This window comes from Nyctibius grandis, chromosome 14 (genome assembly GCF_013368605.1).
Source record: "Nyctibius grandis isolate bNycGra1 chromosome 14, bNycGra1.pri, whole genome shotgun sequence".
NCBI classification, from domain to species: domain Eukaryota; kingdom Metazoa; phylum Chordata; class Aves; order Nyctibiiformes; family Nyctibiidae; genus Nyctibius; species Nyctibius grandis.
The window spans coordinates 5,962,894-5,975,396 of NC_090671.1; the positions used below are offsets into that span (position 1 = coordinate 5,962,894).

At 38.2% G+C, this 12,503-nt stretch overlaps 1 protein-coding gene across 5 annotated transcripts in view; it reads right to left on the minus strand.

Moving 5' to 3' along the window:
* The window catches only part of CABIN1 (calcineurin binding protein 1), a 111,613-nt gene that overhangs the window by 56,809 nt on the left and 42,301 nt on the right, over positions 1 to 12,503 (minus strand). For all 5 annotated transcript variants that reach the window (XM_068412561.1, XM_068412559.1, XM_068412560.1 and 2 more), the window contains exons 28-29: positions 10,576 to 10,913; positions 4,499 to 4,612 (exon numbers count right to left, since the gene is read on the minus strand). In XM_068412561.1, coding sequence (XP_068268662.1) covers positions 4,499 to 4,612; positions 10,576 to 10,913 — 452 coding nt within the window. The remainder of the gene's footprint in view (positions 1 to 4,498; positions 4,613 to 10,575; positions 10,914 to 12,503) is intronic.

Below are 12,503 nucleotides of genomic sequence, written 5' to 3' on the forward strand. Positions count from 1 at the left end.
GAGTCAGCCCTCGCACCTTGCTCTCCCTTCCAGAATCAACTTTCCTCTAGTAAGACAAAGAGAACTAGCTCTCAACCTGAAACATGACGAGTGAAAGAACCTGCTACACAAGGAGCGTAACAGAGAGTGCCCACTGGTTATCACCATGCTATAATAAGAACTACCCCTAGAAGCTTGCAGCACCAAACTTGGACTTTATTCTTCAACTGCTCAGCGTTCAGAACTTGCAGTTCTGCACAGCGGAGGTCTGTCAGTGGCCAGTCACACCTGGTATGAACAACAGCAACTTAAAGTGAAATCACTGCTATCTCTCAGCTTCTGGCTCCCAGTGGATGCTGCTACCTTAATTTGACCCTGCTTGCTCAGAACACAGAATGAACAGCTTCAGGGATACAGCAGAGAATAAACATACTGTGTTTCTTTTGGAATTAAAAATAGAACAATTATCCTTAACAGTTTGCAGCAAGACTTCATGCACATGGATGTCTGCGTTACAGTATATTGTGTGCATGCACAGCTTTCGTATGTGGGGAACAGTTACCAAAGATGGACATTAAGATCTTTATTACAACAGATTATTATTACCACAGATGATGTGCCAGGAAAATACAAATACCGTATATTAAACCATATGGAGAAGTTACTGATATACTGAGCTCAACCATCAAAACGCTTCTTCCACAATCACCACCCACCCACAGACTGATGAATACCCATCATCTGTGCACAAAGTTTAACTTTGTTTTATTAATAGTGGCATGAAATCTGAATACATTAAAAAAAGTGCCCTACTATATAAAGCAATGTTTGGGGATTTTTTTTTTTCTCCTGGTGAATTAATTTCTAATTTAGTTACTATAGAAACCATCCTGGAGCCCTCTTTTCAAAAAAACCATAAATCTCTCTATATATTTACATACACACGCAGATAAAGAAGAGGAGAAAAGTTAGAGTGCACCTGCACACGCAGGTTGTAGAGAAATGTCTAACTGGCCTAACAGAAAAGACCTGGTATTCATTTACAGGAACACAGCTAAAACAATCTAACTGCAATAATCATTCATACAATGATTGCCATCACTAGCAGGGCCATGGATGTGCAAAAACCTCTGGTCCTAGAAAATCAAGGCCATTCTTTTCTGCTTGGGAAACAAATAGGTACAATAATGCAGCAAGCGTATTTTTTCTCAGAACTGAAAAAGGGAAGTTCTGTGCATCCTGACATTATTCTAATATGTCAAATGAGGAGAAATCAGGGCTAAGTGAACATGCCTTTTTTGCTCATTCTGAAGTCAGTAAAAAATTAATTCAAAGAGATTTCCGTCGTAGCTGAGTGACAGCTAACAACTTAGACAACAGACCATGACACACAGATTCAGACCAGCAGTTCTGCAGTAAAATTTAACAGGAGACAGCTTTACCCAGGTTTATTTATTTTCATACACTGCTGTCATAAACATTTCATAAATAATTCTACTAGGAGTATGCATGATTTATAAAATGTCTGGGAGGAGCAGGCTGGCACAGTCCCTACTTGTCTTTGAGCTGCTAGCTTTCTCTCTTGCACACTCTTGTTTGTACTTGTAAAATTGAGTCAGCTATAATTTCAACAACCCTGAATCTTCTGTACAGGAGACTAAAAACACTAGTGCTACTTGGTCCAGAAGAAAAAGGTATTTCAATAGCAAAGTATCTACAGAAAGCCACTTAGACATTCATTTAACTTTTTCGCATCATGAAGGCCAGAGAGTTCTCAAAAATAAAACCGAATGCCTACATGGAAGCAAATAAACACTAAGCAAAGTGTTTCTGTTGAAAATACCCTTGGAGAACATTAATAAGCTTAGAAAATCTTAAGGTTGACCATTTAATTTCTAAGATTAGAAGCAACTACTTACTTTTGCAGAGTTCTATAATTTCTGTTTTATCACCCGACCCTGAAGACACTAGCTGGGACAGTGGGCTGTAACACCATCTGCACGCAATGGATGACACACAAGTCTGTATTCTGAGCCCTGACCCAGATGGTGCAGTGCATTTGCTTACCCACTGCCTGGCTGGGAGCTTTGCATGAGAACAAACTAGTTGAGGTTTAACCCAGATAAGGTCAACGCAGTGTTGAGAGATTTTTTTCCAAGTTGCTCACAGATTTAGGTTTGTCCAACTTTGGAATGTCAGATGACACTAACAGCTTTTTTTTCATGGGCACTTGTAGCCATTTCTCTCTCGGATCTGGATATTCTCACTCTGCTGTCTGTGTCATCTGTACTGGATTACTGCCACATGTTCCACACAGAGTGTTACTTGAAGAGGATTTTGAAAATACAGCTGGGTAAAAAAAATGAGACCACCAAAATATTTCATCATGCTAAACTCATAATGTACACTGTACCTGTCAATAGCAAGACTAACCTACATGTGTGCAGGAGTAAGTCAAGGTGTTAGCACAGATTCACAAAAGCCTCAACAAGTTGTTTTGCTGTCTGAGGCACTCCGTGTGCTAATTATACTGTCACCATAGCTGAGACACACTGAAGTTGAGTCCCCAAAACTGAAATTTCTCAAGCCTGGAGGCAGCGGTCTACGTGGAGGACTCTAGACTAACGTTGTCTCCATCTGTTGGCAGACGCAAGTTCAAGCTGAGAACATCATTTTCACACATCTCTTTTCTAACAGTATTGTCGATATCTTGCACTGAGCTAGCATATACCTTTTGTTGAAGGTTATCTTTTATTTCAAAGTGTATTTAATTTCTTATTAAAGAAAATTAATAATGTTAAATTATGGGAATTAATTTTCTGAATTATTATACAGCTGTCTAGTATCTATACTAGTACTTCTCATCCTTCAGAGTATAAAAAGATCAATATGCAGAATAAGGAATGACTGTTTTTTGAAATAATGTTGGAAACATCCACCTAGGGATACAATGGAATCTATCTTTAAATTAAATTACCTAGCATTAGCATTCAAAAACTAGACATTATTTAGGTCAACCACTGATCTCTCTCAATGTGGTGATTCACATTTTCAAGTAGAAACACTCCTTTACACACACTGCTCAGTTCCCTACTGCTCATCTTCCTCATACACTGTACTCTGGATACTTAACCCTGCAATGATGAACAAGTCAGCCTTCATCATGCAAAGTTCACACTTGACTTGAAGCATGTTGAATAATTTCATTAACTTTTCCCAGAATACTTGTGTTAGGTGGATCTGAGCCAAAGTATTCACCAGCTTGAAGAGTTAATCACACTGCAGGATTCTTGTAGGAAAAGCAGGCACATATTGCAGGGAAATAACCAGAACAAAGCCATGTAGTCATCAATCAGGTCACCACTGATTGGTCTATACGCTATTAGACCGACAGTATTTGTTAATCAAAACTTCTATCCAGAGAGATGGAATGACATAGAAGCTCTTTTTGCAAACTGATCCATGATAGGATTTTGAACCACTGTCGATATTCCTTAGTTGTTCAACCCAGCTGAGGGATTATAATCAAAGAGCACTTGCTTTATACTTAACAGAAGCTTGCACAGAGGTGCTAGTTAACACAACATACAGCAAAGATTAAGATAGATGTGAACAGATATAAAATGGAAATAAATTTCACAACAATTAAAATATTAAAACAGAAGCACTGGATGGGAAAGCAGAGACATAAAACTGTCACTGCAATCACAGGCAACCATATAACAGATACATAGTCCAGAAAGATAAACAGAACATCTCCAGATTCTTGCCACACAGCAAGCCACAAAACAGCTACAGAATCCTATCACAAAAGGGCAAGAGGCACAAAAACCTAGAACATACCACAGAAAAGCCAGAGATACTGAAGACAACACCAATGTGTTAAGTCGCAGTCACAGCAGGGAATTTGATAGATAAATGCTCATATAAGTCTCAGAAGTATTCTGTGTCCCATCTCACTGAGAGGCACAGACACCCCTGTGGCTTAGAAGACATCACAGACACAGGGACAGTCTATATGACAGTGCTGCTACTACACCGTGGGACTTGGAAATACTCTTTCTGCTGAGACACGCTGCGAAACCTGAAAACAAGAAAGCTCCCTCCAACTCTGGACATTTCTTAGAGCAACTAGCACTGTTTTTTTGTCATGAGAAGTACAAGTCTAGTTGAGAAACGAGGATAATTAAGATGAACAGAATTATAATTTTTATAGAGGGCTCAGCCATCAAGTATATGGTAAATGATGCATAACTGAAAAATGTTGGTGCTTCTCTCCCCATGTTTTCAAGCTCATCAGAAATAATCCCTCTAATGTGGTTCACTTCAAGAGAGGAAAATCCCAGTAAATATCTCTATAATACAATTCTGCCTTTCTTTTAGCTGCTTATGTGGCTTGTTTAATGCACCTTTGCTGAATTTCACATTACTGTCCCTTTGCAAACCTCTCAAATGAGAAACAGGTGTTAAAATGATGGCTGAGAAAGCACGGGTGTGTTTATGAGCTGTATAAACTTACATTGAAGAAATTCGTCTTGTTCCTCTCGCAGAAGAGGCCCTGTGCAGGCATGTGCTTCAGCTGCTGCCAGGGGACCCCGCTGCCCAGCAGCACGTCACGGGCCCACTGCAGGTTCTGTGGACAAAACGGGGCAAGTGAGTTGCAGACAGGGGATGGAAATGCCACCACAGGTACAAGGCACTCACTTGCTTTTGTTTATTAACCTGCATTGTCATTTCTCATTTTCCACATAGCTGCTGTTCCGACAGTATTTGCAGAGGCATGTGATTTGGAGAAGACATCCCTCAGGACAGAGAAGCCAGCTTGCTTGTCAGGGCAGGCATCCAGACTGACCAGCCCAGCTGACTAGTCAGTCCCTTACAGCTGCTGAACCCAGCCTCATATCATCAAGTTTTGCTTTGTTTTGTTTTGTTTTGTTTTTAACCTGTCTCCATTTCATTGAGATCCACCCTCCATCTCCTATCACCTACAGAAACCTGAACTATAGGTACATTTAAAACACCTTCATTTTTTTTGTTAAAAGCTGAATTTTTATGCTCAACATAAAATAATTTATATATACAAACATAAAGTTCCTCAGCAAACAGTGGAACTCGCTGTCCTGGGTACCCTGCAGCCTCCCTCCACAGAGCAGGCCCCTCACTGCCCCTCAGTCCCTCCATTTTCCCGCCACACGTGCTCTGGGAGCCGCCCCTCAGCTCCCAGAGGCCTCCACCACCGCCCACACCTGAGGGAACGGGCAACCTTTAGGCTTAAACCACAGCCTTCTTTTAGTGGGGGGCTGAATTCAGGCCGTTTACCTCTACCCAGCCATGTAATTTCACTTAACCTCTCCGGAAAATTCCATGCCTGTCACCAAATTTGGTGAATAGCGCTCAGTGAGTTAACAAGAAAGTATCAGTAGGAGACTAAATGATAGACAACAGTAAAAAAATAACAAAAGCACTATCCCTCTAAGAGTTCAATGCATGAACATCTCTTGTGTAGTTGAGAACTAGGGACAGCTGTTGGCTCCAGGCAAAACATTACTAACAGATGGGACAATTATTAATTGTAAGGTTTCACTGACAGAAGGTTTGCTTTACTTCATTTTTTATTTCAGTATTAGAAAGTAGCATTCGAGTCGCATTAGACTTCTTTTTTTTTTAGAGACAACTTCGCTACAGAGAAGATAAAAGGAAGAGGAAGATGTTTGGTTCACAGAGAAATGAGAACGTTGAATTCAGATCTCTGTTCTGTGGGCTGGAAATATGCTTCAGTGAGTCATAAATTTGATTAAATCATGTCCATCCAAGACATATATTCCAGCTGTAATTTTTTTGGGGGGGGGGGAGAGTGCGTTATTAACAAAGTTTTTATCCTATCTTCCAGATTGTTTTCTTTACAAGGCTCTGGTGAAACAGTAAAAGTTCTGCTCAGTCATTAAGTGCTTTTGTCCTAATGACAGTAATCATGCAGAAATCGTCAATGCCTTACCAGAATTGGAGCATCCTCTCTAGCAAAATGCTGATTACAGATTCATGTAGAAGAGAGCTGAACACTGGAAATACTAACCAGATATTTACGTATGTCAAAAATCCTTCATTCAGAGCGCTGATATAGGTACTTATATAGGACCTTCATGATTACAGTGTACGCCAGTCAAGGGGATTTGGATAGCTTGCTTTTGGTATGGAACAAATAACATGTTCACTCATAAACATCACAAGGTACTTTCTGGCCAGTCAGGGGAACCAGTAAATTTAATTATTATCACTGAGTGTCAAATTTAATTAATATTGAAGGAAACAAAGTATGTAAACTTAACTGTATACTAGCTTTTTCCTACGTTACTTCTTTTGTAATATGTATTTCTGTAATCCCATTAACCTAAGCCTGCAAAATGCTTTGAAATACATACAGAAGAAAATATAACACAGAAAACAACCTACAAAAATCTGGTCTTCTGTGAAAGTCATCCTGTTTTGAATAAAAACAGAATGATAGGCAAAAATAAGCCCATCATAACATCCAAGATCCAGGCACATAAATGCTTTATTTTATGCCAATCACAGTCATCAGAAACTTAAGTAAATTCCAAGTGTGAAAAGGAAGTAAAAAATTGCCTATGTGTGGCAATCTGAATCTTAACAGTTAAAACTATCACATAAAAATTAAAGGAAAACAAAACCCTTAAGAAAGCTACCACCACAAAGCTTAAATATAAAATCCCAGTCTAAACAAATTTTAGCTATGGATGTATCCCTAAATCTAAGTTTTATGATGAAAATGTTAAAAGACCATTAAGTGTAGCATCATGCTCTGGTGATCTGCTGTGCACGTTATACTGACCATCCATAGGCATGTATTTAGTACATATAATTCACAGGCTTTTATTGAACAAGATGATGACAGTAACCTATCTAGGAGGAGAAAAGATCATTCAGACAAATGGGGCAATTACACGGTAACTTCACATGATCAAAACTAATAGGAATAAAAGATGTAGTTACAGATTTTCCACTACCCTTCTCCTTAAATCAGCATGATCAGTTATTCCCAGTAAACACGCCTGAGCAGGTCTCAACTCATTAGATTTCACAGTCTGCTCTGCTTAGTTTTTAGCTGATGAAGTTATTAGGAGTGGGTGAAGGGATCCAGGACATAGCAAAAAGTATTTATTCTTCTTGGCACACTGCTTGCCAGTCTGAAATGCTGGATTTAGCCGTCTGACTCAGGGCAATTATGAAGTACTCTTTCCAGTTCAGCTGTTGCCTCCCACATCTTCAACACCCCAAGATTCAAAGACAAGATGACTGACAGGGTACAGTAACTTGCAAAAAAATTTACTGGCATTGTTCAAGTGGAAAAGGAAAATTTCTTATGGTCAACCAAGTAGAAATCTGAGTCACCTGAGATGGATACCCAATACTCAATGGTATCAGAAGCCACATTTACCTAACCTGGAAACTCCATGAAGCCTTGCTGAGAGGCACACAAAACACCTTACTTAATCCTTCCCTCTCTTTTCTTTTATAGTCAGTTAGAAGGCTTTTCTCAAAAAACCCCTAGTGCTACTACATCAAATAAAAGCAAAATAAAAGTACTATTGAACTTGAAGGGTAGCCTTTTGGATGAACAGTTATTGCCAAACTGTTGCTACTTGAAATGCTTACGTCTATTATGCTTACAGATTATGCCTGTCTCTAAGTATATATTAGACCTACATATATATAATCTTGTCATTTTTACACGCATGACTAAATTGTCATGCTACTGACATTGTTATACGTGACATTAATGTCCCCAGGAAGGGCTCTGTTAATAATGGACATAATAGAAGATACAAACTTAAAAACCTAAGTCATACAAATAGTATCTGTGAGCAGATTCTTCCATGATTTACAGAGTGGTTTTTTATTTCAAGATAAAAAAGCACGTAAGTAAATTTTTTTACTTCCTGACAATCTGCTGGTTGCAGAGTATCAGACCAGTTCTACATACTGATCCATAAGGCAAACACTTTTCACAAAACTTTTTAGTTGTATGGATGAACAGCATCTTGCCAAGTCCTATCTTCTCCTTCCAAACTGTGCCAACACTCATCTTGGAGGTAAAAATCACAAAGGATGAAGACTTTTACTTCAAGACAAAGACAAGGTGAATGAGAATCTAAAACTACTGACCGAACCAGCAATGAAGCAACTTCTGAAAATTCATCCTTACTTTCCTGCACATTTATTCCAACAAAAACCAGCTATGTACAAATTTGCTCTGATAACAGAATAAAACAAAGAGAAATGGCCTCCAAACAGTAAGCAGGATTTTGCAGGGGGAAAAAAAAAAAACAGAACACATAGCCAAACAAAATGTTGAAAGATTTTGAAAAGGATGTTAAAAAAAGCACTCAACAACTATTTTTACTAATCTCACAACAGCAAAACCAGTAATACTGTAAAATGGGAGAAAACAGATTGCATATGGAAAACTTGTTTTTCTATGCACTATGGAGACCTGCCAACCCTCTCCTTTCCCAGCCAACCATGAATTTTGGCCATCAGTCTAAATTCTTCATACAAATTCCTGGCACTGGTACATAAATGCTGAATTTTCCAAGATGGTTATATGCATTTAAAAATTAATTTCAGCTTTCTAAAATTTACCAGTAATCCACTCTGTCCCCACAGCAACCCAACCTGATGTAATTTATCTCATTTTTTTAATCAGGCTTATCATCAGTATATCTAAGCATACTTACTCCAGTTACTGCTGAAAATGTATAGATGCATTTTGTGTTTTAAGTTTGTTCAGGAGTGTAATTCCCACTAAAGACATATTAGTGTCCCATTAAACACAGACATTTGACATTGCTCTACAAAAGAGCCTGAATGAGTCATCAAAGAAAGAAAATTACAACCTCATGAAAGTATGCAGTATGCATATATCACTAGGAAGATTTTTTTTTTCAGTGTTAAGTAGTTGTTTGTTACACAGAGAAGTAACAAAAAAGGACAGTAAAACCCAACAATGGTAGTTGAAGCCAACCTGGTAACTACTAGGCTCAAACAGGTAGGATTCAATTTTTCTGAGTTCCAAGAGGACATAGATTTAGACAACAATGTGTATTTCATGCAGAAAAACATTACAAATCACTAAGTTGGTATTTATATAGGGAGAGATACAAAAAGCAAAAGAGAAGGCTTCATCAGAAAAAAAAAAAAAAGGAAAGAAAATATTTTGCAAGTAGTTCCTCAGGCAAGGACATGCTATTTGAACCAATAAATTGAAAATAGGCAGCCTTTTTAATTGAATGTTGATACAAAATCATTTGTCAGCAACAGTAATGACAGATTGAAGGAATCTAAGGCTCCTATTAATGATTAGCTCCACGGAAAAATTAACAACTGTCACATACAAACAGCATAAGAATGTTTTCAAAACAAGCTATCTTTTAAAAAAGGGTAATATTTTTCTGGGTAATCACTGAACAGCCAAATGGAATATTCAAATGATTCATCACCTTTCAGTAGATTGCTAAGACATGCTCAATTTGCAGCAGTACTGCTGGGATGTTTTCTACTATGAGGGAAGGGCTCTGATTTGTTTCCATTACCCTCCCTGGCCTATTATTCACACAAGCTTCAGTACTGGTGGGGAAGAGCATTCAGGAAGCCATGCAGTGCAGCATATGACATAACACAAGACTTCCAAATACAAAATCTGTCAGTTCAAACCTTGATTATGACAATTAGTGAAATAACTCTGATAATCTCAACCTATTATTCATACACATTTTACTAACTGATACTTCAGAAAGACAAAGGATTATAATAAAAGAAGTATGCAGAAGTAAAATAAAGAATAGCATGATTTTAAGACCAAACCAATGACGACTCTTAGCAGAAGGCTTTTGAAATTAATTTTATTATGAAGAATGTGCACGCATCATGCTGCAGGAAGCAAGTTATTTTGCCCTCACCTCAAATAGGAACCGATACTATTACAGTCACCAAGACATTGTCATTCCCGTTTAATCCAAAAATCACTGGCTCGGGAGCAGTAGGATCTCTGACTGACTTTCACTCAGTGATTTCTAAACAGCAAATAACTTTGTCTTACTCAAGATGACGTCTATGCTTTGACAGTATGAAAACTTTCATTCTACAGACAAAGACCCAAGATACCCAGAAAGCCTATCTGTGTCACATGGTGTGTGTACACCAATACTGATGAATTTCTGCTTCCAAGTCACTTTTCAGTCCACTTACTTAGTAAAATAAATAATTGCTGTCATTTTTACGAGACCATCTTAATTTATGTGACATATCTAAAAGGTAAATCTCTGCTGAATGACAAAAAATTACTTAGTTCAGTAATAAAAAAAGAAATTTTCAACTCAACTGGCCTCAAGACACATGAATCAGACAATCTAGGAGCTGGAGACTTCCCAAGGCATAGTTCCAATCCAAACTGCACTAAACAAACTTAAGTGCTGTATTATAACACTGAGACTTCTGAATTAGTACAAATGACAATACAGTTTGTTTACTCGGGCAATAAACACAGCTAGTCAGCTATTGTATCAATGGTGTGCTCACCTTGTGTGTTTTGCTGTATGTGTACAGATACGCCAATCTGTAGAGGCTCTTGTAGTGCTGAGGAAAGCGGCTGAGACACAAACAGAAGGAGGCAATACACTGCTCTGTCAGGAACTTCCGCTGTTCCTCAAGGTCTGCTGGGAGACCATGAGGAAATTCAGATGCATCTCCACAAGGTTCAGCTTTCTTTTTGCAGTCCCACTGTGAGGGTGGGGGGATTGCGGCTTTGATGGGATTGCCAGAAGCAGACTGAGGATCCACCAGGATTTTTTGGCCAGTAGGCTCAGCAGGATGGTAAGATTCTGAGCTCTCCAGCAGCTCTTCTGACTTTCCTGCAGCTGGTACATTAGGAGAAGACAAAAGTGACAACGAAAATTACAAAATAGCAAATGAAATATACAAAATCACAAAAATTAAATACAACAAGTGGCAATCCTTTTCTTCATTAACACATAGACAAAATCATTGAGTAGTTCCTGAAAAAATTATGACTGTTCCTGACATTTAATGAATAAGTAATCTTCAGCTCATTAACAAACAGGGCCACACACTGATCCCTCCATTGTCTTTATTTGGGTTTTTCCCTGAGCAATAGTAAGAATTCATCACACCTTACACAGTGCAGGATTTTATATACTGTTGGAAGATGGGGGAGGAGAGGAGACAACAACAAAATAGAAGTGTAAATTCAGTAAAATTCTATTTGCAAAGAAAGGAAGAAGGAATGGAAAATTAAAGCCATTCTGCCAAGTGAAATGTACTATTCTTAACAATCTACCTAGAAGAACACAATTCCAGAATACAATTTAGGCTTGGACAGAATGATTAGCAGCAGCCAACCTGGCCTTCTGGATAGTGTAGGACCTACAGTTTCATCCAAATATTTTTGCAACTAACTTGGTAAATCATACTTCAATTGACCCATCTTCTCTTGAAGGATACCAAATCTTACTTCAGAAAACATCCGTGACAGTGGGAGCTCCCACGTTTCCTGTTAGCTAGTCATTATTGCTGAAAACATGCATGCTACATGCAGATTAATCTTTTTAACTTTGATTTTTAGTCATGGAAGTTTACTGTGTCTTTGCTCCGCTGAAGAGTCTCTTACATTAGATCTTATCTCCTAGCAGGCGAGAGGTATACTAAAGTATACTTCATCCTCAAGTACAAAGCTGCTGCTTCACTTCTTCTCCAATAAGGCTGAAATTTGAGTCAAACATGTTTTCCAGAACAGAAATCTTTCAAAATTTGCTTGCACAATCTATGTATGCATTAGATTTTACTCTACAGATAGCTTCATAGAAAAAATACATTTGTTCTAATAAATGTCAGTAATGTAAAACATTCCAGTTCCACAACCCAGAAAGGTGGGCAAAATTTATACACTGGTTTTGTTTATCTTTCCCTACTGAAGTCCAGCCTCTCTATCTACTGCCACATGCAACTGTACAAACATCAGATAAAGGGAAATACCAGCTAACGGATTTTGAAACCATTTTTCCAGTGGAATACAGAACACTTAGTACTGTTACATGTGGAAAAGTTTGGTAGAGAGCAATTCCACTTCTTCACTGAAATAAAGTATCCAATGGAATAAAACATCTAATTCCACTATTTGTGCTCTTCTATGTACTGAATATCAAGCTGCTACTGGGCCAGTACAAAAAGGGCATCTATACCTGGGGAAAAGAAAAAATGTTCTGTTTGAGATTATCTTCAAATAACTACTCCTTAAATTATTTAGAGATTTGAAACATTGAAGAAAGAGTAAATAATAACCTAAAAGAAGGCAAGCCAGTCAAAGGGCCACCACAGACAGCAGTTTATCATTATTCTTTTCTTTTAAGGTTTAACAGGTAGTATAAATTGGGATGATGGCCACACACGCAAGGCACAGTTCTAATTCCAAGCTACACACATACATGCAG